This window comes from Sminthopsis crassicaudata, chromosome 4 (genome assembly GCF_048593235.1).
Source record: "Sminthopsis crassicaudata isolate SCR6 chromosome 4, ASM4859323v1, whole genome shotgun sequence".
NCBI lineage: Eukaryota > Metazoa > Chordata > Mammalia > Dasyuromorphia > Dasyuridae > Sminthopsis > Sminthopsis crassicaudata.
Window position 1 is genome coordinate 98,542,046 of NC_133620.1, and position 27,041 is coordinate 98,569,086.

Consider the following 27,041-nt stretch of genomic DNA (forward strand, 5'->3'; position numbering starts at 1 on the left):
GGGGCGGGCTGAAGCTGGATCTGGGGAGAACTGCCTGCCAGGCTGGACGAAAGCCCCCAGGTCGGGTCCGCCAGAAAGCAGGTGGAGCATCCTGTTCTCTAGGAATACGAGAAATGCCTGCTTCTTCTCATCAGGAAAGCTCAGGGTGAGGCACAGTAGCAGGGCGGCTAACTGGATGGTCGTTAGCATAATGACCAACCTGGCAATTCTGTACCTTTCTCTCCTGGAGTTTTCCTTCTTGTAAAAGAGGAGAAATCGAGGAGCAGAAAGGGAAGGGAAGGGGAATTAAGTGGGAGCAAAGACAAGAAGTTAGGAGCTTCATCTTCCGGGCAGCCAGTCCCCCGGTCCTCTCCTCTCCCTACCCCCACCCCAGAACACTAAGATTTTCACTAAGGACTCATTCTTTCTAGGTGTTTAAAGCATGTGGGCTCCGAGTTTATCTGCAGTCATTTACATGCAATTTGCATAACCTTTCAGTTCAGTTGTCATTTCCATTCCCCTGGTAGTTGTCATAATTGATTCTTCTCTGTTCCTTCTCATCCACCCCCTCATCCATCCGCAAGTTTCTATCTACCAGATACAAGTGATGGGAAGAAGAGAGATGGGAGATGGAGCAACCTGCAGACAGACAGCTCCCGTGTAAGCTGGGGGATAATTGTCCTACTAACGAGACTTCCCCTCCAGGACTGGTGTTATTGCTACCCGAGGATCCGTCAGCTGCCGTGGGTGATCCCCCTTCTCCCCAACTTCTTCCCCAAACCTCAGATAGAATTGAGGGTAGCAAGGGATTCATTCACAAAGTCAAATTTACAAACATATACAAGGATGTGTGAAATCTGCTTGCTCAGCAGTTAACCGATCACTTCCCAATCTAAATTTCTGTTCTCAACTTGGGCTAGGCCTGGGCCGGGCCATTTTTGTCAGGGAGAAACACTCCTTTCTCTTTCCCCATGTCTCTTGGCAGACTCCTTCCTTATTCCCGTCATAGCCTCTACCCTCCCGTAGCAGAACTGATGACAGCTATGAGTCAGCGGGGGTCCACTTTGCATATACCTGGAGTAAAAGTCATCCCTGCCGGTTTCCTAGGGTTAGACAATTCTTCCACTTAAAATGCCATTTTATCACAAATGCTTAGTGCCAAATGTGTGGGACAGATAGGGGCCACGGGCGGCGGAGATCCCTCAGGGAAAGCTTTATGAAGGAGACAGGAATAAGAATCCTGAAGGACAGTGAGAGGGAAGAGCCCCTAGTGTTATTTAGGTTTTTGAGCTTTTTGATCCTTTATACTTTAAAAACATATTGAGGACTCCTCAAAGGGCTTTATCTGTTGATAAAGATTGTCTTAGAAAGCCAAACATCTTCATATTATTATGAAAATAATTTTGATTCTACTGAATCCCAAAATTGTCTTCATAATCTCCAGGACTCCCCAGATCAGTCTGAAAACTTCGGTCTAGTAGGAGGAGGAGAGACTGGCATTCTGGAATTGACTACTCTGATTCCCATCCCATCCCCAATACTTGCTTGCTCGCCACAGGCAAAACCTCTCTGAATCACCTCAGCTTCCTTACCTTGAAACAATGGATTTTGTAATATTTATAATCCCTCCCAGCCCCAAATCACCTGAGCCAATGAAAATGTGTGGGGACAGCTGTAGCACCCGGAAATGGCCCCTGTACCCAGAGTCTAGTGGGACTGCCAGCTCCCCAGCCGCCTTGCAGTCCTCAAGATCCCAGGTCACATCTCTTGTGCCGTCTCCAAATCCTCCTTGGACAAACGGCCATCCAGCGCTATCTCCCCAGGCTTGTCTTGGTAAGTTTGATTTTCTGAACCCAACTGTAAGACTTAACATTTATTTTGATTAAATCTCATCTCATTAGTTTCAGTCCAGTGATCGAGTCTGTCAAGATCTTTTTGGATCCTGACTGACATCCAGGGTATTAGCTGCTTCTCCTTTGCACGCCACTGGAGATCTTCCAAACTGAGGTTTCTGAACCATGACCCACTCTCTTTGAGGGTGATCTTTGGGTCTGATCTATTGACTAATTCTGAGTCCATTGAAATGTATCATCAGGAAGATAGAATTTCAAATCCCGCTTCTGACACTGACTAGCCATGTTACTCTTGGCAAGTCACTTTTACCTCTCTGTGCCTCAGTTTCCTCATCAGTAAAATGGGGATAAAAACAACATCCTCTCCCCAGGTGGTTATGGAAATCAAATAAGATAATATGCAGCATTTCCCCGATCTTCCCAGTGTTGTAACCCCGCCAGAAAAAGGAAATAACATCTGTCTGTCTGCCATGACTTGTTCTTGTTCTGGCTATGCTGGCTGGGTCTTTGTAATCCTTCTGGATTCTCACAAACTATCTTTTTATTGATTCATCCTTTCCAAGGATCTGTGTCAAACTAGTTCTTAGCTTCTTTCCTTTCCTGAAATTGCAACCTTTATCCATATCCTGCTCTCCTTGGCCTTTCAGATATTGAGAGTGCAGCTGTGATAAGATCTGTTAATTCTTCCAGTGACCTAGGATGCAGCTCACCTGGCTTAGGTAACTTTAATTAATCAAGCACAGCTTGGGACTCTCCTAATAAAGTTATCTCCCTACTGGTCTGGGATCATCAACTCCTCCTTAACCACATTTGTTCTATATTTTCCTGTCCCAAGGGCATTGTCCTTGGCAGAGAAAACAGGAACAAAACAAGGAACTTCTCTGCTCTGTCTCAGTTGCCCTGTATTCTTGTCCCTCCCATCCTGAGCGGTGGTCCAGCCTTTCTCTGATTCTCCTGTCTTCTTTGATACAACGCACCTCGCTGTTGTCCATAGTTTTATTCACTGGCCTTGGTTCATTCTGAACTTTGGCACTCCTGGCACTACCTTACATATCATGTCACACTTCTTCAAACATTTTTTTAAAAAGCTGGGCTAGGTAGGGAATTCTATAAAGTTTTATATCAGTCTCTTTAGACAATTCACATTTTCCCTTCTCAATGGAATTATTTACCTTTGTAGCTTCGTCATTTTGTGGTTGAGGTTTTCCCTCTTCCCCTCATCTTATGGAATTATAATCCATGGTCTCCTTTTCCTGAACATTTAAAAACCATTGTCCTCAAATCTGGTGTGCGCCTCATACTTTGCCCTTGCTCTCCTCTCCATTTCTGTTACAAACTCCAGGAGGGAGTGGTCTCTCCTTCCTCTCCTTCTCTGAATGAAATCAGATCCAGAATACCTAAGATTACCCTTGGTTTTTCCTTTACCTTTTGAAGGATAAAATTGTCATGAAGGCAAGTCAAGCCATTGTTTGCTGCTGTGGTTTAGTTTTCCTGATTCTAGGTTTATCACTCTATCCAATGTACCACCCATGGTATGCCGTGGAGTATGGTCCCTTTCCAAGCTGTCTTCCACACAGCTGCCAACATATTCTTCCTAGAATACCCGACTGCCTGTTTTATTCTTTTCTTCCTCCTTCAGAGGATAGTATAAAATGGAAACTCTCCTGATTGGCATTTCAGTAAAGCCCTTTACCATCTGGCTTCTGCCTACCTTTCCAGGCTGGTTGCACATTACTCCTTTACATCCTTGCTACATTCCAGCCAAACTAGGCTATTGTATGTTTCTTGAATTTGGCATTCTGAGACCCTAAATATAGTTTCCACTGTTGTTTCCAGACATTTTATATTATTCCCTTTCACATGTTCATCATTCCAGCCTTAGATCTACTTATTATTCAACATTTAACTCCATCTTCCTTCTTGCCTTTGAATATTTTTTCTTTTTTTTTTAAATTAATTTTATAATTATAATTTTTTTGACAGTATATATGCATGAGTAATTTTTTTTATAACATTATCCCTTGTATTTATTTTTCCAGATTTTCCCCTCCCTCCCTCTACTCCCTCCCCTAGATGACAGGCAATCTCATACATTTTACATGTTACAGTATAACCTAGATACAATATATGTGTGTAAATACCATTTTCTTGTTGCACGTTAAGTATTAGATTCCGAAGGTATAAGTAACCTGGGTAGATAGACAGTAGTGCTAACAATTTACATTCGCTTCCCAGTGTTCCTTCTCTGGGTGTAGCTGTTTCTGTCCATCATTGATCAGCTGGAAGTGAGTTGGATCTTCTTTATGTTGAAGATTTCCACTTCCATCAGAATACATCTTCATACAGCATTGTTGTTGAAGTGTATAGTGATCTGGTTCTGCTCATTTCACTCAGCATCATTTCATGTAAGTCTCTCCAAACCTTTCTGAATCCATCCTGCTGGTCATTTCTTTCAGAGCAATAATATTCCATAACCTTCATATATCATAATTTACCCAACCAAGGGGCAGCTAGGTGGTGCAGTGGATAGAGCACCAGCCTTGAATTCAGGAGGACCCGAGTTCAAATCTGGTCTCAGACACTTAACATTTCCTAGCTGTGTGACCCTGGGCAAGTCACTTAACCCCAGCCTAAAAAAAAAAAAAAGAAAAAAAATTTACCCAACCATTCTCCAACTGATGGGCATCCATTCATCTTCCAGTTTCTAGCCACTATGAAAAGGGCTGCCACAAACATTTTGGCACATACGGGTCCCTTTCCCCTCTTTAGTAGTTCCTTGGGATATAAGCCCAGTAGTAGCACTGCTGGGTCAAAGGGTATGCACAGTTTGATAACTTTTTGGGCATAGTTCCAAATTGCTCTCCAGAATGGCTGGATTCTTTCACAACTCCACCAACAATGTATCAGTGTTCTAGTTTTCCCACATCCCCTCCAACATTCATCATTATTTGTTCCTGTCATCTTGAATATTTTTTTCAAAGGCAGTGTGGGGCTGTACCCTTTCCCATCTCCCCAGCTCTTGGATGTACTTTCTCCTCACCTCTGTCTTTTAGAGTCCTGCTTTTTTCAAAGTTTGACACATGCTCCATCTTCTAGCTTGAAGAAACATTTCTTGACCCTCCAAGTTGTTGGCACTTTGTTCTTTTCAGATTATCATGGATATGTTTATCTTAATCTCTATGTTGTATCCTCCTTGTACCTGGTACAGTACTTTGCACATAATTTTTTTTTTATCATCAAATTGGATTGGATAACCATTCTGAAGCTCAGAGAGAAATCTAATTCACAGGTTTATTTACTACCATGCTGGACCTCAGGTTAGGATATACAGGGTGTGTAGTTCACATATGACTGTGATCTAAATTATTGAAATAACACATTTTTTTTATTGAGAAGCAGTAAATGATACTAATAAAATAAGAAGATGAATGATTATACCTGAAAACATCAGCATAAATATGGCTATGACTAATGCATTTCTTAGTGTCTGATGTTTGTGGAACATTAACCCAGTTGCAAATGTGGCATTACTGGAAAGTAATAAACTTCTTTTTAATCACCTATAATTCATGTTAGTCTCAAAGGAGTCTGAGTTTCAGTGTGTGTGTGTGTGTGTGTGTGTGTGTGTGTGTGGGGAGCTAAGGAAACTCAAATTCTTGCTAATGTCAAACCTTTTCAGTTAATCATTACATTATCTGCAAAACTATCTGACCTGTTTTTAACATTGATGAGCCGGAGTTTTCCATTTTTCCATCTAATCTTTGAAAAATTGACGAACCTCAAGAGTAAGAAAACCTTTGTAACTCTTTTAATAATTACTCTGATAATTAGCTGATGGGCTAATGGTAAAGCTCAGTCCATCGCATAGCTTTGAGTCAGGAGAGAGGTAAGGGAAGAGATGTCTGTATTGAAAGGCAAGTGAACTTGTGATCTTCTCTAACCCTTACTTGTTATAATCACTCTCCATCTCCCCTAGAGAACCCCTGGATCTTCTCTCTTGGGGTTATGGGAAGCTAAGAGAAGAATCAAAGGAGGAGAAGGCACCTCAAATCCCACCCCACACTTTAGCTATGAGAGCTAAGAACATGTACAGAATGGAGTGACCATGTCATTGTCCCCATTCTATTCTCCTGACATTATCTCCAGTATAAAATAACAGTCTGCCTTTAGGATAAACTGCAGACTTTTCTGATTAGCATTTCAATAAAGCCTTTTACAATCTGACTCCTAAATAGTTTTTACTGTCTTTTCCAGACATTTTATATCACACCCCTTTATCTGTGCATCATTCCAGCCCATTCCAGCATTTTGGAATTTTGCTATTTATCAATTTCAACATTCTCAGTATTCATGCTTTTGAATAGGTAATTCCCCCATGTTTGGAATGAATTCCCTTCTTATTTCACCTCTTTGATACTCTTCAAGGTACAACTTGAGTGTCACCTCCTTCACAAAGTATACATGATCCTCCTTTTCACCCCTTGAGGTTTTAAAAGTGTTCCACCTCTAAATTACCTCATGGTCCCTTAAATCTCTGTGTGTGTGTTGTGTCCTTCCTGGGAAATGGAAGTTCCTTGAGCTAAGGGACTGTTTACTGTTTTTACGCTTGTTCCTCCAGTGCCTCAGATGGTTCCTTGCACATGGCAAACATTTAATAAATGTTTGTTGAGTTGAAATGAATTAGGGAGTGTTTGGGAGTGGCATGCCATGGAATGGAATGGAATTCAGTGGAATAGGATATTTGTCAGGCTTACATCCTGATGCCCTTCATTGTTTTGTCTGAAACCTTTCCTTTCCTCCCAAGGAGGGTGAAGTGGCAGCAGTGGTCATAGTACCCCCGCTCTGACTTTACCTCCTAATGACCTTATGAATTTTGAGATCACTAATTTTGCCCCTTCCCCCAAACTCTTTCCTAACCCTCCCTTCTCCATCTTATTGCTGGAAACCCCTACCCATGGGAACATGGCCAGTTATTTCCATTTCTCTTTCCCCCTCAGTTGTGTTCTTCAGATAAATCAATCTTTATTCATTTTTATTTTTTAAAAAAAGGAACTCTAAATAAGTTAGCAAAAAATTACAAAACATGGCAAAACCACACAATGCTTAGTAAAAAAACAAAGCAAAACAATGAAATCAACATCCCTCAAAATCCCACTGCATCTTCCCCTCCCCCCAGCCTCCCCAACCCCATTTTCAGGAGCCCCTGATTTTGGTGCAAGGAGACATTGGTCAAACGTCCACTTTATAAAAACAAAGCAAAGCAAAACAAAACAACACTGGGAGGATCCCAATAATAACTTGGCCCCCAGGTAGACCTGGATAGAGCATTTCCCCTATTTAGGGTGGGCCCAGCCCACCACTGGAATTGGGGGAGAGAGAGAGAGAGAGAGAGAGAGAGAGAGAGAGAGAGAGAGAGAGAGAGAGAGAGTGAGAGAGAGAGAGAGAGAAACATATGAACCACACTGCCTACAACCCTATCCCCATCATTCACAATGTTTTTTGTTTTTGTTTTTTTTTTGGAGGGGGATAAGACAGAGGGCATTTGGAAAGGGGCAACTGCTGGCCCAAGTTTACATGCAGGAGGGGACACCCAATATTCCCTGATTTCTCTCCCTGGAGAGAAGGGAGCTGGAAAAAACCAGCTGAATGGGGAAGACACTTCCTTTTCAAAGTTATGATCCAACCTCTTAGAGACATGGGAAAGTCTGTGAAACTTGTAGCTCTGGGGGACGGCCTCCTGGCACTGGAACATCCGCAGCTGTGAGGTCCCCACTTTGAAGGCGGTGGTACCTGAGCTCTGGACTCCTTGGAGAGCTTCCCCCACCTCCTAACGGCCTCAGTTCGCTATGGCTTCATCTGAGAAGGCTGCAGAGACATCTTCCACTGTGATGCTGTCCACAATGGACGTGAGGGAGTGCAGGTTGTGGGCATCTGAAGCATCATCTGGGAGCAGATGGTCTGGGGTGGGGAGGAGAAGGTACAATATTAGCTGTAGGTTGGGAGCAGAGTGGGACTTGGAGCCCAGAAATGGGGAGTCACCATGTCAGCATAATAGGATATGATGGAATATTTGAGATAAGTAGAATCCAGTGCTCCCTGCCCTCAATGAGCAATCTGTGTTAAAGTGAGTGTGTGTGGGTGGGTATATGGGGATAGGCAATCTAGTCGGGCTTGATTTAGCAATTCTCAGGCACCTCTGGGCAAGTACACTTTTTGCTTTTGGGAAGGTTCAAAGAATAGTAGCATGAGAATGAACAGAAGAGGAGGAGAGGGGATGAAAGACACAGATCTCTTCCCGGATCAGTCTGAGAGCAGGCGTGACAGAGGGAGAAGGGATGAGATATAACAAGTGTGATGCATCTTGCAGTCTCTAGAAGGGGAATAGGGGCTATATGGGAAACTCAGAACTTACCCCCAGGGTTGCCGCTGAACTCCAGGGTAGTACCCCACTCAGGACTACAGGAGGCACTGTGGGAGCTGCATTCACTGGGCACCTGTTAGACAGGGTGGGGGGCATGGTGAGGGGACTCGAAGGACAGAAAACAATCCAATTCTCCAAGGTTTCTTCCTTTTTGCCACCCCGGAAGAACCAGAACTAAAATCCCCAGTGTTCATGGCTTGGGCTACAGAATCCCATCTGTAGGAGAATTGCCCAGGAGACACTCGTACTACCTAAATTTGACTCCAAAGCTCTCTAAGTTCAATGATCTCTGCGGGTCCCGTGAAATTTGTACCCTCCACCTCAACTTCTTGTTTCACTCTAGTTGCCTGCAGTCAGCAACCTTCCCATAGTTCCCATCAGTCTGATATCAGTGTGGTGATCTTAGTCAACATCCCTGAATTTCTGACTCTTCAAGTGGATGGGAATTTGCCATGAAGAGAGAGAACCCTTCCTCTTCCTCCCTACAAAACAGGAACTCCCTCCTGGGAAACAGGGCACTTTCTCTCTGTTCAGCAATAAATTCCTGGTCCTTCTCACTCTCTGGACTGGGGCAGAATAGGCTGTCACAGCTTGCTGACATCATAACCCCCAATTAAATGCTCAAACCAATAAGGTGGGCTCATCAGTACGTTCCCACTCCCAAGCTACCTTTTCAGGCTCTTTCTGAAACCTCTCTAGAATGCCTTACTGCCTTTAACTCTTGTCTGGGGCCCATCTCCCCCCCCCCCACATCTGCCCAATAGGGACCTCTTGAACCATTTCAGGCCCCCCTTTCCCACCCACTACGATTAAGAATGGGAATGGAGGGGGGGTGCATTCAGCATCTCAATGGCCACCCTCAATCATCTTCCCTGTCTTTGCTCCTTGACTTCCCTCCCTCCCATTGCAAAATACAGCACCCTGCTTTTGGAAATGGAGCCCGCGCTCATGCAGTCCTGGGAAGGGGGCAGAAGCTGCCACTTACCCCCGGCTGGGGCCCGGCGCTGCGGTAGCAGGCCAGGTCGCGCTCCTCCTGGTTGAGGGAGCTGAGCAGCGCCTGGAGACGCTCGATGTATTGGATGGCACTGCGCAGGATCTCCACCTTGGGCAGCCGCTGGTTGGGGTTGAGCAGGGTGCTCCTCTTCAGGGCCTCAAAGGCCTCATTGACCTTCTTGAGCCTCCTCTTCTCCCTCAGGGTTGCCGCCCGTCTGCGGTCCACAGACACCGTCTTCCGCTTGCACACCTTACAGGCCCAGGGCAAGCACTGGCCTGGGCAGTGCTCCGTGGTCCCGGAGCCCTTCTCCTCCAGGGGCACCCGGCAGTCGGGGCCCAGGCCGAGGTCGGCCCGCTCGTAGCTTGGGGGCTCGAAGCCCGGGAGCCGCACAGGCAGGTAGTTTTCAGTCTCATAGAAGCGGGGCTCAGGGTAGAAATAGGGAGAAGTCTCATAGAGCTCCATGGGGTCGGGAGATGTTTGCTCTTGCCACCAGCCCCCGGGCTCCTGCAACCCCTCAAACCCCTCACGCCAACTGCCGGGTGCCATTTAAACCCTTCCCACTGGCATGGAATCAGAGATAAATATAGCCGACCCCTTGGAAACCTGAGCCTCCCTCTAAGCTGTTGCTGCACATCAAGACATTTACAGTGGATTAGATGTGATTCCCCCTTCCCTCCTCCCTCCTGCTTTCAGCCCCCCCTGTCCCCTGGCCCAGGCCAGCCTGCCCCAAGCAGGGCCAGTGGCTCCTGTGCACGGGGAGGGAGGCCGTTGGGTGTAATTTGATTAGTTTTCGTTTCTCTGAAGCCCCTGTGGGGCAGGGGAGGGGAGGAGGCTGCCCGGCATTCTTTCCTCATCTGCTCCTTTCAATTACGCCTAACCAGGCAGCCTGGCCCCCTGGGTCCCGAAGTGGCAACTCAGAGAGGAGAGGGGGTGGGCTCGGCTCGGAGGGACCTTGAAAGGTCACCTCACCCGCACCCCCGTTTTCCAATAGAAGCTCACGTAGACCCCCATAATCTCATGTGAGTCCACCCTGGTGGCAAAGACTCCAGCCCAGGGAAGGAGATTCTATAAGCAGATCTCATGATCTTGATTAAGTCACCCTCTCTGTGTAAGTCTCAGTTTCCTCATTTGAAATACAGAGTTCAACAAGATCATCCCTGAAGCCATCAGCATTATGATATGAGTTACAGGGCTTCATTGCCCAAAAGTTCTTCTTTAGGTCTAACCCAAGCCCCTTTTATTGGTGTAAACCCCACAGCTTCTTGTTAGAGTCTCAGAACAGGGGAGAAGCTAATGGATGCCCATGGGGACAGAATAATTAAATCTGGAGGGACAGATACAAGGAGCCATTGGGAGTTGATTGTCCCCCCTGACTCTGCTCTACTCTCTGGCCTGTTTGAAGGCCAGATCAGGGAGATCCTCCTTTCAAAGGGATGCCCGGAGCAGTTCTGGCTGCAATGGAAGGGCGGTGACTGGAAGTGTGGACGCTTAGGGGAGCCAGAAAGCAGGATCCCTTAAATCTCACCTTCTCCCCACCTGTTGACTTTTCCAGTTAACACAAGTCTTTCCCCACTTCTGAACTCCTAGAATAGCTTATACATTTCACAGGACTGAGAGCTGGAATGATAAACCATATTCCTTATCACAGGTTGCCTTTGCTACACTCAGGGACTTACCATGTTTCGTACATTGTTAGTAATCTTGTGCTACTTACCATGTGGAGAAGTACTGGTCTTTTAGACACAGCTTCAGAGGGGGCTGAGCAGGATGATTCAGTGAAAAGTTCACAAAGGCAGATCTCTGGCCCCGTAGGTGGAAAACTTTTCTAACTGAACAACGAGAGCTGTCCAACACCCAGGAAGAAATGTCAGGACTCTCTGTCAGATGTCACAGAGGGCATTCCCCTGTTGGGTAGAGAGCTGGATCGGCCTTCAGAGCAACTTCCTAACGCTAAGGTTCTATCATTCTATAGTTCTAGAATGCAAGTTTCCCAAGAACAGGGACAATTTTGTACCTAGCACGGTTCCTGGGACACAGTTATTCTGGTGCCCTTGATGGACTGTAAGCCTCATGAAGGCAGAGATCTTGCCTTAAGTATTCTCCTATTTTTCTCAGTTTAAATCTCATTGCTTTGCACATAAGTGGTTGTTGAATGAATGAATGAATAAATGAATCATCTGTTTTCTATCCTGGATCTCCATTGACTCAGTAACAATTAGCCTTCACATCTCAAGCTGGCTTCACAATCCCCTGATACATTCTATCATGATAAAACAAAAACAGAAAAAATACTCCTATTTAAATAGCATTTTAAGATTTACAAGACACTTTTCCAAAAAAAAAAAAAAAAAACCCCAGGGAGAATGGGGCAACAAGCATTATTATCCTCATTTTATACATGAGGAAACTCAGGCTTGCTAAGTTGAATGACTTTCCAATAGTGTGTATAGGAGGTAGAATTCAAGCCCAGGTATTGTGTTGCTAGGTCAAAACCTCTTTATTTTTTAAAATTTATTTAAAACTTTTTGGGGGCTGATATCAAATTTGTTGATGTCTAAGAATAATCAGTATCCCTTGCCAGTGTCCTTTCCTGATAAAATCCACTTTTGTAAGAAAACGTGTAGTTAAGCAGAGCCAACCAAACACTGAGATTATGCAATGGCAGATGCCTCCTTCTACACCTGTGGCCCACCACTTCTCTACTTAGAACTATCAATCAGTTAATCAATAAGCACTTATTGATCACCTGCTGTGAGCTTAGGTTTCATGATCTGTTCTATGGGGTCAATATTGCTCAGGACATTGATCTGAGCTTTGATGTCCTTTAGGATTTTTTCCTTTTTTATTATTGCGATGATTGCCAGCACTGTATGACCTTGGACAAATCACTTCAGGTATGTCTACCTCAGTTTCCTCAAATGTAAAATGGAGTAATAATAATCGCACCTAGATCCCGTTATTGTTGTAAGGATCAAATGAGATAGTTTCTATAAAACACTTAACATAGTACCTGGCTCATAATAGCTATGCTTTTTCCCCTCTCCACTCTTTCCATTAGAACATATGGTCCCTTCTACATTGCCTTTTGTGCTGGAACAGCCATTCATTTTCCACCCATTTTGGACATTCCCTTTTCATCTTAAATAGCATCTAAACCATATTTCTTATCACACACTGCCTTTGCCATACAGGTACTTACCATGTTTTGCTTTGCAATGTTAGTAAGGCTAAAGGCAAAGAACAAAGATGGTGTAATGAGGGGTGTATGTATGTTATAAAGAGAAAAAGGGAAAAGGACATTTACTGAAAAACATCACTGATAGAAATATCCCATGAGGCAATCCAGTCACCTTGGAGACCAAGAGCCAGGATCACTTTGGATAAAAAGCCTATGATGTGTTCTTCTCTCTCTGTTCTATAAATTCTTATTCCACCAGGTAGGAGTTAGCCTCAAGGATATTTAGAAGCACTAAGAGAAGGTGAGCCTTCTGTCAGGTCCTATCCTCAGAGGTTTGTGGGATAAATGGAAGATAGCCAGGGGTCTGCAGGGAAGAGGCTGAGGGGTCAATTCTGTTTTGCTTCTTGTGCTCATTTGTGAAATGGGGATGTCATATAGAGGCATTTGGTGTGAAAAAGCTGAAGGTTTTTGCATAACTTCTACATGATGATAAAGGGTGGGGAGGAGTATGAATTTCAATCAAGGCAAGCTGAGGGTTTGTTAATAAGCACTGGAATTAAGAGTTTTACTAGGCTCAAGAACATCCAAAGAAGGGCAACCAGACTGATGAAGGGCCTTGAGTCCATGCCATCTGAGGATCACTGGGAGCACTGGGAATGTTTGCCCTGGGAAAGTGTCTTCAAGTCCTTGAAAAGCTCTCGTGGCTAAGATAGATGGGTTTTACTTGGCCCCAGAGGGCAGAATGAGAAGCAAGGGGAGGAAGTCAAAAAGAAGGCAAGGTTTGCTGTCAGAATTACAATTAGAATTGCTCTAATGTGGGGTGGATTGCCCTGAAAGGTGGTGGGTTCTTCAAGCAACTTGTCTGTTTATTGGAGAGGGGAATTCTCTCTCTGACGACTAGCTTGGATGACCAGTGAGGTTCCTTCCTCTCAGAAATTCTGTGACTAGACAATCTCTAAGTTTCCTAAATCGATGCTCATAATGATGCTTCTGCTCTATAGCTCCTTTCTGGAGTAACTGCATAGATAACTAAGGAGATCAACTTAGAAATGTTTGCACAACTTGCCTTATTATCCCTATGTTGCCCTCTATTAGTTTCTGTCCTGTTCTTCCTGCACTCATCTCTTGGTGGGTTGATGCTTTTCATACTCAATGAAGGCCCAAATGACCTCACTATATGGGTGTGAAGGTACAGCATGTCTGACTGTGCTGCTCAGACCACTGTGCAATAGCCAGGCTCTCCTGCAGCTTGGGCACAAATAGTCCATATGAACTCTTGGACTGCAGATGTCTCTAAATTTGCTCATCTCGCATTTCTTTTGAGCTTTTGCAATTATGGATGCTGGGCAGGCCTATGACTCCCATAGCTCACAATTGATCCCAAAGCTTTTCAGAGTTCTTGAGAATGCTCATGTATCACTTCTGAAAGAGGGCTTGAGTTTCCACAAACTCAGTGACTTTCTCAGGGCCACAGGAGCAGGACTCCTTTGTCCTCTGGACTCATGGAGTACTTTATCACCCAGGCCCAGCACTCCTTCCATTCTACCACACTGTCTCTCAAAGCACACAGAGCTCCTTCATCCCCCCATGGAGATAGAGATGCATCAGAATAGCCATCCTAGGGACAAGGTGGGAGGACACACGGCTTCATTTGGGGATGGGCGTAGCTAGGAAGTGAGAAAAGTCAGGGACTAGCAGGAGAGAATGGGAAACAAGAAAGGACAGTGGGTGAATGGAATAATGGTTAAGAAGGAATTTTTTGAGGATTTTGAATGTGATTGACTTAAAATGTTCATGAACCTTTGAAAAATAAAACCTTAAATACCACCTCCTCTAACAAATCTGTTATTTCTACCCCATCCCTGACCAGTCAGTACAATAGCATAAGATCCTCTCAAGTGTCTGGGACAAGTTGGGGGAGAAGGGAGAGTTTGGGGAGAGGGTTTCTCAGGTCACAAGGCTCCATTGGGGAAAATAGAGGCTATAGGGCAGGTCTCCAGGAGGAGGTTCTTCCTGTCAGGGAGGAGCCCACGTGAGCATATAGGGAGGTCTCAGGAGCCCACCTTAGGATCCACTGAAATAAGGACATTTCTAATTAGATGCTGTTGCACACTGGGTGCCCTCTCCCCTAGAGAGTCTGACCTGTACCCCTAGATTCCCCAGCCCCCTAGAAGATGTGGGTGGGAGAAGAGGGTACAGATTTGGATAGTGTCGCAGTGGTTAATGCTCTTAACCTTGGAATGTATAAATCATATCTTCAGCGCTGGCATTTGGCTCCTGGGGCTGTCAGGTGGTGCTGAGTGAGGGAATAGAGGTGGTCTCATTGCATATTCAGGGGACCCATAAGGATTATGGGAACAAGAGGACTGCAGAGGAAAAGTTGCACTCTCATTTCCATACACACAGATGTCAGCACTGTGTGACAAAGTACCTATTGCTTCACCTTAGTTACAGGTTTGTAAAGCTTTCCTTCTGAGGTCTCAGAATATTTTATTCTGTACCATTTGACTATACTAGTGTTCTACATATGTGTCATTTTCCTTACCGTACTGCAAGTTCTGGGAGGACAGGGATAATTTCTTATCTAAACTTCTCACCTACTGCCTCGTGTAGTGATCTGCACCCAGCAGGTGCTTAATTAATGAATCGTTGTCAGAGAAAAGCACAGGCCATCTGTGCACATTGACCATCATCTAAATGGTAAATTCTTCCACTAAACGGGGAGCTTTGAGACACAATCCCAAGAGCAGGAGGTTATGTCTCTTCTTTTCAATAAAATGTCTACTTTTAGAGGGAAGGTGAAGTTTTTTTTTGCCTTCAGATCCCCAGTGCTAGGGCGCAGTGTCCAGCACAGAGTAGGGCTTTTATAATTACTCGATGATTTGAATTTTACCTTCCCCCATTCTGAGACCCCCAGGATGTGTCTGTCCTGTAAGGTGTGGAGTTCACCAATATCATACCTTCTTCTTTCCTTTTTCTGGATTATATCAAGAGTGAAAACAGGAAAAGTCCTTTACTTCTCTCATCCACTGAGCATCTTATGAGTAGGAGGATCAGGGGTCCTATTTACTCCATTGATGACCTAGCTTAGGGAAGCGAGGTCCAATAGCTAATGAGTGTATTTATTTGTCACCCAATTGATCAATAAACATTTATTAAGCACCTACTTACACTTATCACTTACTACTAGGGTGTCAGACACTCTACACATACAAAGAGCATCCCTTCTCTTGAGGACCATATGTTCCAATGAAAGTGTGTATGTTTGTGCATTTGCATTTGTGAGCCTATATAATCAGTGGTTCTATATGTGCCCTGATCCTTATGTGCACAACACTGAGGGGTTCAAACTGACCTGATGGTTAAGGAAAATTAGATTTCTCTCATTTCTTGGAGACCAGATTATAGTTTCCCCCTGCTAAACGAGACCAGAATATAGGGAAAAAACTGGGATTTGGTGTCTGTTGCTGGGGCTTCCTCTCCCCTCGAGCTTGTGGCTTCTATCCTGCCCCCGCCACCCTCGTGTTGCCCTCTGATGGATGGGAACACGTTGATGCCAAGTACAGTGCTTCTTTGTCCTCCCACCACCAGCCAGTATCCATCAGCTCTAACCTGACAGCAGGGAGTCCAACCATAATCCCCACCCCTGCTGGTTTGGCTGGAAGGGCCCCCGGGCCCGTGGCTGCCCTCCCCCATCCAACACCCACTCCTGACCCCTAGCCTCTTACCCCTCCTCCACGGGTCCCCAGCAGCAGTTCGGTTGATCCCCCTTCCCTCCTTCAACTCGGTGCTATTTGCATGTCGTGTTAGACCTCATTTGCATGGCAGCTACTCGATTTCCCGATTCACAGAAATCCCCTCCACCTGCTTCTCTTCCTCCTTGTCCTTCTAAGGCCGGATTCTGGATGGAGACTGGCGAGGGCCTTAAGTGGAGATATTGGCCCCAAAGGGCTGGGAAGAGTCTGCTTTGGAAGGTTCAGAAGTAGTTTCCGATGTACAGCTTGGAAAGTAGGGTGTTCCCTACTAACATGTAACTATTCTAGTTTTTATCTTGTGTGGTGGAATTCAGGCAAAAGCAGTCTTGGAACAAGTCATTCTGTTACTATTCTCTTATATTTTGTATTCTACAGACTATTGGTCAAATAATAGTCACTTAATAATTTTTGTAGTTTAATAATAGCCAGCATTTATATAGTGCTTACTGTGTGTCAGTACTGTGCTAAGCACTTTAAAATAATAAAAGCATAAATAAAATTTTACATGCATACATATGTATATAAAACAAGAGAATAAAAGTGTTAGGGTGTAAGCTGATTGTTGGCATTGTCTTTTCCTTATATTCTATGGCTTTTAGAGGGACACCATTCTGGGACAGGTCACTATACATTATTATCTTATTTTTTTTTTTTTTAACATTCTGCAGGCTCTTTTGAATAAAATAATTGTAATTGAGTAAAAGCTTTAGGATGGAAACTGTCAGTCCATCAAAAGCATCTTTGGTGCAAGTTATTATTGTAGCTGTGTAGTCATGTCTGTCTCTTGGAGTTCTTGGCAAAGATACTGGAGTGGTTTGCCATTTTCTTCACCAGTGTGTCTCCATTTTACAGATAAGGAAACTGAGATGAATAGGGGATAAGTGACTGACTTGCTTAGGGTCAAATAGCTAGTAAGTGTCTGAGGATTCAGATCTTCCTGATTCCAGTCCAATGTTCTAAGAATTATATCACTCAGCTGCCCTTTTATTATTATTATGATTCTGTTGCTTTTCTAATTGGGAGCTCAGTATGGTTGCAAACATGGCAACTGCTGGTGGAACCCAACCAGTTCGTTCAGCTTAAACAATAGCACTTTGGAGGGTTAAAGGTCAAGTTGTGGATGTGTGTGTTGGGGTGGCCGTTTCTGTACATTTGAATAGTAAGTAGAGGTATGAAAATGACAAATACAGAGGTGCTGATCATGGAAGGGTGGGCAGAGTTTCTCTCTGGGGACTGTCAATCTGTCTTCAGGATTTTGATAAAATATGAAAGCTAGCACAGATGACCTCAGTGTGGATGAGGGAGAAAACAGATGCTCTTGCATTCTGACCCCTCTCTCTGCCGGGAGAAGTAAGATGCACTGAGTGTATGTGCGGGTGGCAGGGAGGGGGAGAATCGGGACTGGCTTCCTTTAGTGGCAGACAGGCAGGCAAGAGGTGAAGAAAGGGGTTCTCTGGACGGAGACGCTCAGACCTAGGGCTTTCTGTATGGGAGGATCTGGAGAAGCAGAGGAGAGAGGTGAATGAGGGAAGAGAAGAGAAAGTAGAAGGGAGAGAATAACAGAAAGAGAAGGAGAGAGAGAGAGAGAGAGAGAGAGAGAGAGAGAGAGAGAGAGAGAGAGAGAGAGAGAGAGAGAGAGAGAGAGACGAGACAGAGGCAGAGAATGAGAGAGAGAGACAGAGAGAGAGAGAGACAGAGAGAAAGAGAGAGAGAGAGAGACAGAGAGAGAGAGACAGAGAGAAAGAGAGAGAGAGAGAGACAGAGACAGAGAATGAGAGAGAGAGAGAGAGAGAGACAGAGAGAGAGAGAGAGAAAGAGAGACGAGACAGAGAGAGAGAGAGAGAGAGAGAGAGAGAGAGAGAGAGAGAGAGAGAGAGACGAGACAGAGGCAGAGAATGAGAGAGAGAGACAGAGAGAGAGAGAGACAGAGAGAAAGAGAGAGAGAAAGAGAGAGAGAGAGAGACAGAGAGAGAGAGAAAGAGAGAGGGGGGGAGGAAGAGAGAGAGAGGGAGAGAGACTAAGAGACCTAGATAGACACACACAGACAGAGAAAGAGAAAGAGCGAGAGAGAGTGAGTGAGAGAGACAGAGACAGAGACAAGGAGAGAGAGACTGGGACTGAGAGATTTAGAGATAGACAGACAGACAGACACACACACACACACATAGAGAGGGATAGACAGAGACAGAAACAAAGAAGTCAGAGATAGAGACAGAGACACAGAGAGAAAGAAAAAAAGGGACAAAGAGAAACAAAGACACACACACTCACAGACCTAGACAGAGAGACAGACCAACTGACAGAAACAGAGAGGGAGGGAGGAGAGGGAGACAGACACACACACACACACACACACACACACACACACACACACAGAGACAGAAACAAAGTGAGAGAGACAGAGAGACAGAGAGACACACACACACAGAGACAGAGACAGAGAGCACTTGGAGAGAGGGTGGAAACGAGTTTCTATCTCCCCCCACCCCCACCCCTCCCCGAAGAAGATCATCAGAAAGGCCACACATTGTTTCCACTGGGGACGAGGAATCAGATGACTGTTGGGAAATCCCGACTGTGCCTGGAATCCCAAACCCAGAGCTGGGGGGAGTGGCAAGAGAAGGCTGGGGAGCGGGGGTCTTGGGGGGGCTTAGAGAGGGATGGGGAGCAGGGGGGAGCCTGAGTCTGTTTATGGAGGAGGCAATAGGAACTTCTCTTCTTAGGTCAGAGGGCGGGAATGTGGCTCACAACTATAGAACTGGAAGCTTAAAACTGTGAGTAAGGATGGAGAATCACACATTCTGAGCTGGAAAGAATCTCGGAGTCATCTATTCCAGCCCTTATTATTTTTAACAGATGAAGAACCTGAGCCACAAAGACGATAAACTATTTCCCCCAAGGTCACAGGGGAGTATGCAGCCCATTCTCTATAGTTCCACTGAAAGCAGGACTGGAGCTCCCTCCCCGAGCTGAGTTCTGGACCATCACTGAGGGGGAGAGCTCAAGAAGGCCCGGAGGAGCCCTCCTGGGTGCACAAGGCGAGCAGGCCGGTGTGACGGAATGAGCCGTCAGAAAAATCTGAGTTCAAATTCTCCCTCATGTAGACGCTGTCTGCTTGATTGTGCAAGCCTCGTAATCTCGCTCAGCCTCAACTTCCCCATCTATAAAATAAAGGGGTTAAAGGTTATGACCTCTGAGATCTCCCCCAGCTCTAAATGTGGGAAGCGTGATTATAGAGAATAATAAAACATGAGAGTTTCTGTTCCTCTCTGGCCCATGTGTTGCTGTGTCCTCCCAGAGTCCAGAGGGATTTTAGAGATCCCCTGGTCTAGATCCTTTGACTCTCTCTCCCCTCACACCATTTCCAGGCCATTTTAACAGCATCAAGTTGTCAGTGGGAAGGTTTCTGGCCTTCCAGTCTCCTCACCCCAACACATATGGCTTCCCCCCTCCAGCTCTGACACAATGAGAGGTGGTGCAATGTCATGGGAAGAAATCCAGATCAGGAAGCAGGAGACCTGGTTCTGAATTTTTAAGTCACTTTTCCTTTCAGGGCTTCAGAATCAGCCCTGGTAACTGAGGAAAGGGGAACAGACTCCTTCCCTTCCACTTTTAAGCCTATGCAATCTCCCTGCCCTTCCAGCTTCCAGACCTTGCCTACTTCTCCCCTGCCGTCTGCCTGGTCCCTGAGCAGTCTCTTCTGCTGCTCTCCCTTGGGGGGAACCCCCTATCCCCCTTCTACCCCCCTCCCTGGACGCAGCTTCTATTTCTGCCTCTTTGACAAGTTGTAACATATTTAAGAGCAGCTGCTGCCTGGATGAAGATGCCTTCGCCTCCCTCCCCCCTCCAAGTCCTCCTGGACCGCCCCCTCCTCACTCTCCACAACCACCCCCCCTCCCTGGAATGTGCCCTGGGCCCCTCCCCAAGCTTTCCTCACCCAGGGCAGAGACCAGTTGTGTCTCCTGGGTCACCACCACACGGCTGGCATTGTGTGGCCTGAAGAATAGGAGAGAGAGTCATGGACCCACTTGTTTTCTAATTCTTTTGCCCCTAACTGGACTTGAGACGTTACACTTGACAGCTTTGAGACTCAGTTTCCTTATCTGTAAATTGGATATGATTGTGTTTCCTTCACTTGTCCTACAGAGTGCTTATGAGCATTCAGTGAAATTCTAGGTAGGGAAGCTGCTTGTCTTGTGAACAATAAAACAAGAGATTTCATTCATTATTCTTAGTAAAATATTATTCTAATATTCTTATTAGAGGGGCCAAGAGCATCTGGGCTGTGGAGTCCCAAGGAGTAGCCATCAACCCCCAAACCTTCATTGTCTTTGTGAGCCACGCAGGTGGTCACATTCTAGGTAAGACCCCGCTTTGGCATAAACCAGGTGGGGTTTCGGTCAAGATAGTGCCCCTGGGGAGCTAGTTAAATCCTCCTTTCTAATAAGTTCTGTCTCTCCCTGCAGGCTTTACTCACCCCAACCACCATCCCCAGCCCCATCACAGTTAGTTGCCAGGTGTCTCTGGGGATATCATTCATTATTAAGAACAGATCACTTCTGAGTCTCAGGATTCTCATTTATAAAATGAGCAAATTTGACTAGAGGATCCCTAAGATTCTTTCCAACACTAAAATTTTAATATCTATGATCCCAGAGGTGATTTTTTCCTTCCCCAAGTCTTTCCTCAAGCATATTTAGCTCCATTCCCTCCCACCCCACTGCCAGCTGTCTTCTTGTGACCCTCTATTGCCTTTCATATCCAGTTTGATCCCCTAATCCAGCTCTTCCAAGTTCCTCCCCCAACTGTCCCCTTCCCCAAACTGTACTTGTGTCCCATGACTTTCTGGCACACTCACTACTATACCAGCAAATCTCTCTTTCTGGGTCTCCCTGCCCTTTATCTAACCCCCTCCTTCTCTGCCCAGCCCTTTTTATCCTTGAAAAGTCTCCCTTCTCTGGGAAGTTCTCTGAAATCTATTTGCTTCTGTTCATTCCATTTTTTCCAGGTTAGGGCTCCTTTCTCTTCTACCCTCCTTGTTGTCTTTAAGACCATAATTTAGTGCCATAGTTCCTATTTTTTCTTACTTATACTGTATGTTAATGACTTCCAATCGGAAGGAGCAAGAATTCTGGAAAACTTTTAAGCAACCCCATTTTCTCCATCAATTCAATTCATATTAGTTGTGTTCCTATACTTGAAGTTATGGAAAATATAAAGATGAATAAATCAAATTCTTTGCCCCCAAGAAGATTATATTCTGGAAGAGAGATAAATCATAATTATTCACAAATAAGTATAATACAAGGCAGGGGGTGATGGGTTCCATAAGAGAAATATTAAGACCATGCTATCATATTAGTAATCAAAAGAAGGAAAATTCATTGCTGGCTTGGGGCTTGGTGAGAATTGTAGGAAGTTTTACAGAGGAGTTGGCATTTAAGCTGGGCCTTAAGGAAGATAGGATTTCAATTGGAAGAGCTGGGGAGAGGGGAGGAAGACATTCCCAGCAGAAGGACTGGAGTAAGCAAAGCTGTGGAGGCAAGACAGCATGAGATGTGCTCAGAAAACTAATTATTTAGCTGGTTTGTCTGGAGCATAAGTTAGGGAAGGGGACAATATGGGAAAAAAACTGGAATTTTATGGTAAAGAGTCTTGAATCTTGGACTAAGGAGTTCAGACTCAATTCCATGAACAATGGTGTGCTCTGAGAGAGCAGGGACCACATGTCACCTGTCAGACATGGCCTTTCTCAGAGTCACAGAATCTGAGTTGGAAGGGAACTCTGGGGCCATCCAGCTCAACTCCTTCTAAATAAGGATCTCCTCTAAAACTCACCCAGCTTTTCCTCCACTAAGGGGGATCCCACCACTTCTCCTGAGGGAGGCTGTTTCTCTGTGAATAGCTTTACTCTAGCCTAAATGTATTCTTTGTACTGGCTGCCTGCCCTCCTGAGTATGTCCATCTGCTTGTCCCTCAATCTCAACACGGACTTTCCATTTTGGAATTTAAGATAAAGAAAAGCATAGCCAGAATGAATCTAATACATTTTAGGAAAGCTATTTTTAAGGGTTCTGTAATATATAGGTAGAACTCCACTGATGACTATTCTACAAAGAATTTTTGTTTATGTGGGTTATATTTGTAGATATTTACCATATCAGAAATAATAAAAACTAATTTTGAATTTGTGGGCCCTCTGAAAGGATTTCAGAGATCTCCCAGGGTACACGGGACTACCCTTTGAGAACCACTGCTCTAAAGAGACCAATATGAATCTGCAAGGATCATCAGCCAGCTTGAATTTTTAAAAGTCATATTTTCAATAGGGAAACAGGATCAGATAACAGATGGTTGTACGGTCCTGTGAAATATTGTTGGAAGGGCAAATGATCAGAATGAGCTGAAAGTGATGAAGTAGACTGAGGACAGCAAAGACAACCTGGGAGTAAGAGGAAGATCCAATAGTGGATAAGTCTATTGTTCAAGGCAGATAGTATGATGACAGAGGACAGAAGAGAAGGTGGAACTGCTCAATTATTATTTTGGGGAAAAACAGCATAAAAGATGCCCCAAATAAATGAGAACACCTAACGGCAGTTGATGAATCAAATGAACCAGAGTCATATGAACAGAAAGAGTTAATAGAAGTGATGATTGAGCTCCAGTCAATCATCTTTGAAAAAATTGAAGGGATAATCTAGGGCTAAAGAATGGTATCTATTTCCCCAATTTAAGGAAGAGGAGAAAATGGAATCCGCAGATCTGGTGAGTGAATTTGACAATTCCCAGCAAAATGCTACAAAGAAGGTTGGTTATCTATACCTCATTGCCTCTCAGATTCTGTTAGAGTACTAGAACTGGCTGTGTTTGAATGCTTTTTATCAGCATTAACTGAGTAATCATAGGCAAAGTCATTTCACACATCTGAGTTTCCGTTTTCTTGTCTGCAGAATGGAGAAAATAATACCTGCAGTTCCTACCTCACAAAGATGTAGTGAGGGTCAAATGGACAATGAATGCAAAATGCTTTCCAAACTATAAGTGTGCAAACTATATATAAATGCTATAAAAGTGTCAGTTATTTTTTATTAGCTAAAAAAGGAAGTGGTGATCACATAGATCCAACATGTTTTCATAAAGAGTAAGTCATGTCAGACTAATCATGTTTTCTCTTTTAATGGTGTAATTACTTAGTATATCAGGAAAATTCTATTATTTTCTTTACCTGGAATTTTTATTGTAGTTTAATAGTTTTAGTCATGCTGACTCTTCAGGACCCCATTTGAGGTTTTCTTGGCAGAGATACTGGAGAGGTTTGCCATTTCCTTCTCCAGCCTATTTTACAGATGAGGAAATTGAGGCAAACAGGATTAAGTGATTAGCTCAGGGTCACACAGCTAGAAAGTGTCTGAGGCTATATTTGAACTCAGGAAGATGAATCTTTCTGACTTCAGGCCTATCCACTCTGAAATCTAGTTTCTTCAATTTAGATTTTAGCATATATATGCATATACATATGCATATATATATACATATATAAAATCTCCCATGTAATTTTTGTTGCTTTAAAAAGAGAGATATGTGGGTAAGCAACAATACAATTAGGTGAATTTGACACTGAGTTAATGGATAATTCATAGTTATTAATGATTTGATGTTGGATGATGTTTAGTTACAGGCCCTAGGGATCTGTGCTTGGCAGTTTGCTATTTAACATTTTTATTAATGACTTGGATAAGGTCATAGTTGGCATGCTATCAGATTTACAGATGACACAAAGTTGGGGGAGATTATAAACATGGAATAAGAGAGTCATTCAACCCATAAGCTAATATATGAATCCATTTTTCTTATTCCTTTTCTAATCTTTCTCTCCCATTAAATAGTATTTTGTTTTCCAATTATATGTAAAAATAGTTTTCAAGGTTTATTTTTATTATTATAACTTTTTTATTGACAAAACATATGCATGGGTAATTTTTCAACACTGACCCTTGAAAAAACTTCTGTTCCAACTTTTCCCCTCCTTCTCTCCACCCCCTCCCCTAAATGGCAGGTAGTCCCAAACATGTAAATATGTTAAAGTATATTCAACATTTATTTTTCTAAAATTTTATTTCTATTTTTCCCCTTCCTCCCCTTCCCCTTCCAAGATGGCAAGCAATTATACATGTATAATCATATTAAACATATTTATACATTTGTCATATTGTGAAAGAAGAATCAGAAAAAAGGAAAAAATGATGAGAAAGAAAAAAAAACAAAAAAAAAAATGAGAATAGTATCCTTCAATCTGTATTTAGATTCCACAGTTCTTTCTCTGTATTGGATAGCTTTCATCATGAATCTTTTGGAATTGTCTTAGATCATTGTATTGCTGAGAAGAGCTAAATCTTTAAAAAATAATCATCTTGCTGTTACTGTGTATTCTCCAGGTTTTGCTCACTTCACTCAGCATAAATGACTTTAATTTTAGACTGCATTAGCAGTTACAGTGTTAGAACTATATAGATGTACTCCATCATGATCAGATCATATCCAGTATACTGTCTTAACATCACTTTTTAGAAAAAGCAGTTGTAATCTGGAGAGAATCTGGAAAGCAATCAGGATGGTAAGAGATCATCAATGTCATACTTAGTTTCTCTTAAAGAGACTAGGAAACTTATTGTGGAGAAAAGTAGACTCAGGGGAGATGTACTAATAGTGATCAAGTAAAAACAGTTCCCACTTTATATAATTTATATATATATATATATTTATATAAATTTTTATTGTATTTTTATAATACAATCTATATATTATGCAAATTTATATAAAGAATTCTGTAATTTATATTCCCAAAAAAGCCCAAACCCAACTATGTTAATTTTACTGTACAGTACTGTGCTGAGCTCTTTCTGTTCCTGCCCCTTGGCTTGCCTCCCATTTCCCACAAATGAACCAATCAACCAAAAAACAAACCCCAAACTAAAAAAACCTTTCTAAGTGAGAGCAGAAGAACAGGGGCAGAGAGATTGGCATTGCTGCAGTCATATTGGGAGCTTGGTTTGAGACTTCCAGGGCAGAAGATGAGACCTTTGTCCAGCTGTGCTCATGTCTACCCTGGCATGTTTATCTTTTGTCCCCCTGAGCTTGAATATTGTCTCTGTGCCTACCCCTCCATGTGTCTTTGAATTGTGGCATATTTACATTATTCATAAATTGCTTTACAAAGAAGTCTGTGCCATTTACATATGGCAAGAATTGTCTGTATTTGAAGGCTTGTTATATAGAAGAGAGATTACACTTGTTCTGCTTGGCTGCAATAGTACTGCTTGACACATGGGCATAAATTGCAAAGAGGAAGATTTAGGTTTGACATAAGTTTGATGGAGTTTAATTAGGCATCTTAATCTCATGATCTGGCCATACTATGTGACCTTGCTCAGCACCAAAGCATTTGAGCTTTGGGATAAGGTAGGAATTTTTTTTTGTGGAATGCTGAACTTGGAGTGAAGAAGACCTAGATTCAAATTTGACTTCAGACCCTTAATAATTGTATGACCTTGGGCAAGTCACTTCACCTGTGTCTACCTCAGTTTCCTCATCTGTAAAACAGGAACAACAATAGCTCTTACCTACCAGGGTTACAAGTATAAAATGAGATAATATTTGTAAAACACTTTGCAAAGCTTAAAGCATTATATAAATAATAGTTGCGATTATTGTTTTGTTGCTGTTGTTATTAGTTCCCATGGACTTGATCTTTGGGATAATGAAGAAATCCTTGTTGAACCATCAGTCTCTGGTACTATGGGTGGGGAACTTTTGTATTGTCTGAGTAACTCATCCAAAAGAGAATGGATGACCACATGTTGGGTATATTGTAAAGAAGTACTGACTGGTCTAAATATCTTCTGATGTCCCTTTCAAACTCTAGCTGTTGTGATTCTGTGAGATTATATCTCTGTTTTTAGCAACCTGGTATTCAAAACAGGTGAAATTACTTTATTTCCTAAAGCTTCCTCTTTTTGTTAACTTCTCTGTTTCTTTTAATGGTACATCATTCTCCCATTCAACCAGGTAGGAAAGTTGAACATTAACTATAACTCTTCTCCATTCTATCTTTTCTTATCTCTGTTTGCAAATATTTTTCCATCATTTCCATCATTCAATTTCTGAAAAATTTCTCAATCTGTTTTCTCTTATTCATTCTGGCTTCAACATTCCTTTTTTATTTTATTTTTTATTGAAATTTATTTTTTTATTTTATACTTATATCTTATGCATGGTTATTTTTTTTTTTACAACATTATCCCTTGCACTCACTTCTGTTGCAACTTTTCCTTTCCCTTCCTCCACCCTCTTCTCTATACATGTTAAATATGTCATAGTATATCCTAGATACAATATATGTGTGCAGAACCGTACAGTTATCTTGTTGCACAAGAAGAATTAGATTCAGAAGGTAAAAATACCTGGGAAGAAAAACAAAAATGCAAACAGTTCAACTCATTTCCCAGTGTTCCTTCTCTGGCTATAGCTGATTCTGTCCATCATTGATCAATTAGAACTGAATTGCATCTTCTCTATGTTGAAGATATCCACTTTCATCAGAATATATCTTCATACAGTATTGTTGTTGAAGTGTATAATGATCTCCTGGTTCTGCTCATTTCACTCAGCATCAGTTCGTGTAAGTCTCCCAAGCCTCTCTGTATTTCTCCTGTTGGTCATTTCTTATAGAACAATAATATTCCATAACATTCATATACCATAGTTTACCCAACCATTCTCCAATTGATGGACATCCATTCATTTTCCAGTTTCTGGCCACCACAAAGAGGGCTGCCACAAACATTCTTGCACATACAGG

At 43.3% G+C, this 27,041-nt stretch overlaps 2 protein-coding genes across 3 annotated transcripts in view; one reads left to right on the plus strand and one right to left on the minus strand.

Moving 5' to 3' along the window:
- Positions 1 to 33: 33 nt before the first annotated feature.
- ADORA1 (adenosine A1 receptor) overlaps positions 34 to 27,041 on the plus strand; it is a 113,775-nt gene continuing 86,767 nt past the window's right edge. The window contains exon 1 of one of the 2 annotated variants that reach the window (XM_074308860.1): positions 34 to 1,812. The gene's annotated coding sequence lies outside the window, so the exon portion shown is untranslated. The remainder of the gene's footprint in view (positions 1,813 to 27,041) is intronic. The other variant, XM_074308861.1, reaches the window with a different exon arrangement.
- On the minus strand, positions 6,830 to 9,866 carry MYOG (myogenin). The gene is made up of 3 exons (XM_074308855.1): positions 9,239 to 9,866; positions 8,245 to 8,326; positions 6,830 to 7,790 (listed from the first exon to the last, which is right to left on the minus strand). Exons 1-3 carry the CDS (start codon positions 9,791 to 9,793, stop codon positions 7,669 to 7,671), a joined length of 759 nt encoding a protein of 252 aa, XP_074164956.1. The 5' UTR covers positions 9,794 to 9,866; the 3' UTR covers positions 6,830 to 7,668.

Excerpts from the sequence above, each read along its gene's own strand:
- MYOG (XM_074308855.1), bottom strand. The coding sequence starts at position 9,793 with ATGGCACCCGGCAGTTGGCGTGAGGGGTTTGAGGGGTTGCAGGAGCCC. Across the intron at positions 8,327-9,238 it reads GCGCCGGGCCCCAGCCGGGG|GTGCCCAGTGAATGCAGCTC; the intron begins GTAAGTGGCAGC and ends CCTGTCTAACAG. Across the intron at positions 7,791-8,244 it reads GTTCAGCGGCAACCCTGGGG|ACCATCTGCTCCCAGATGAT; the intron begins GTAAGTTCTGAG and ends TCCCCACCCCAG.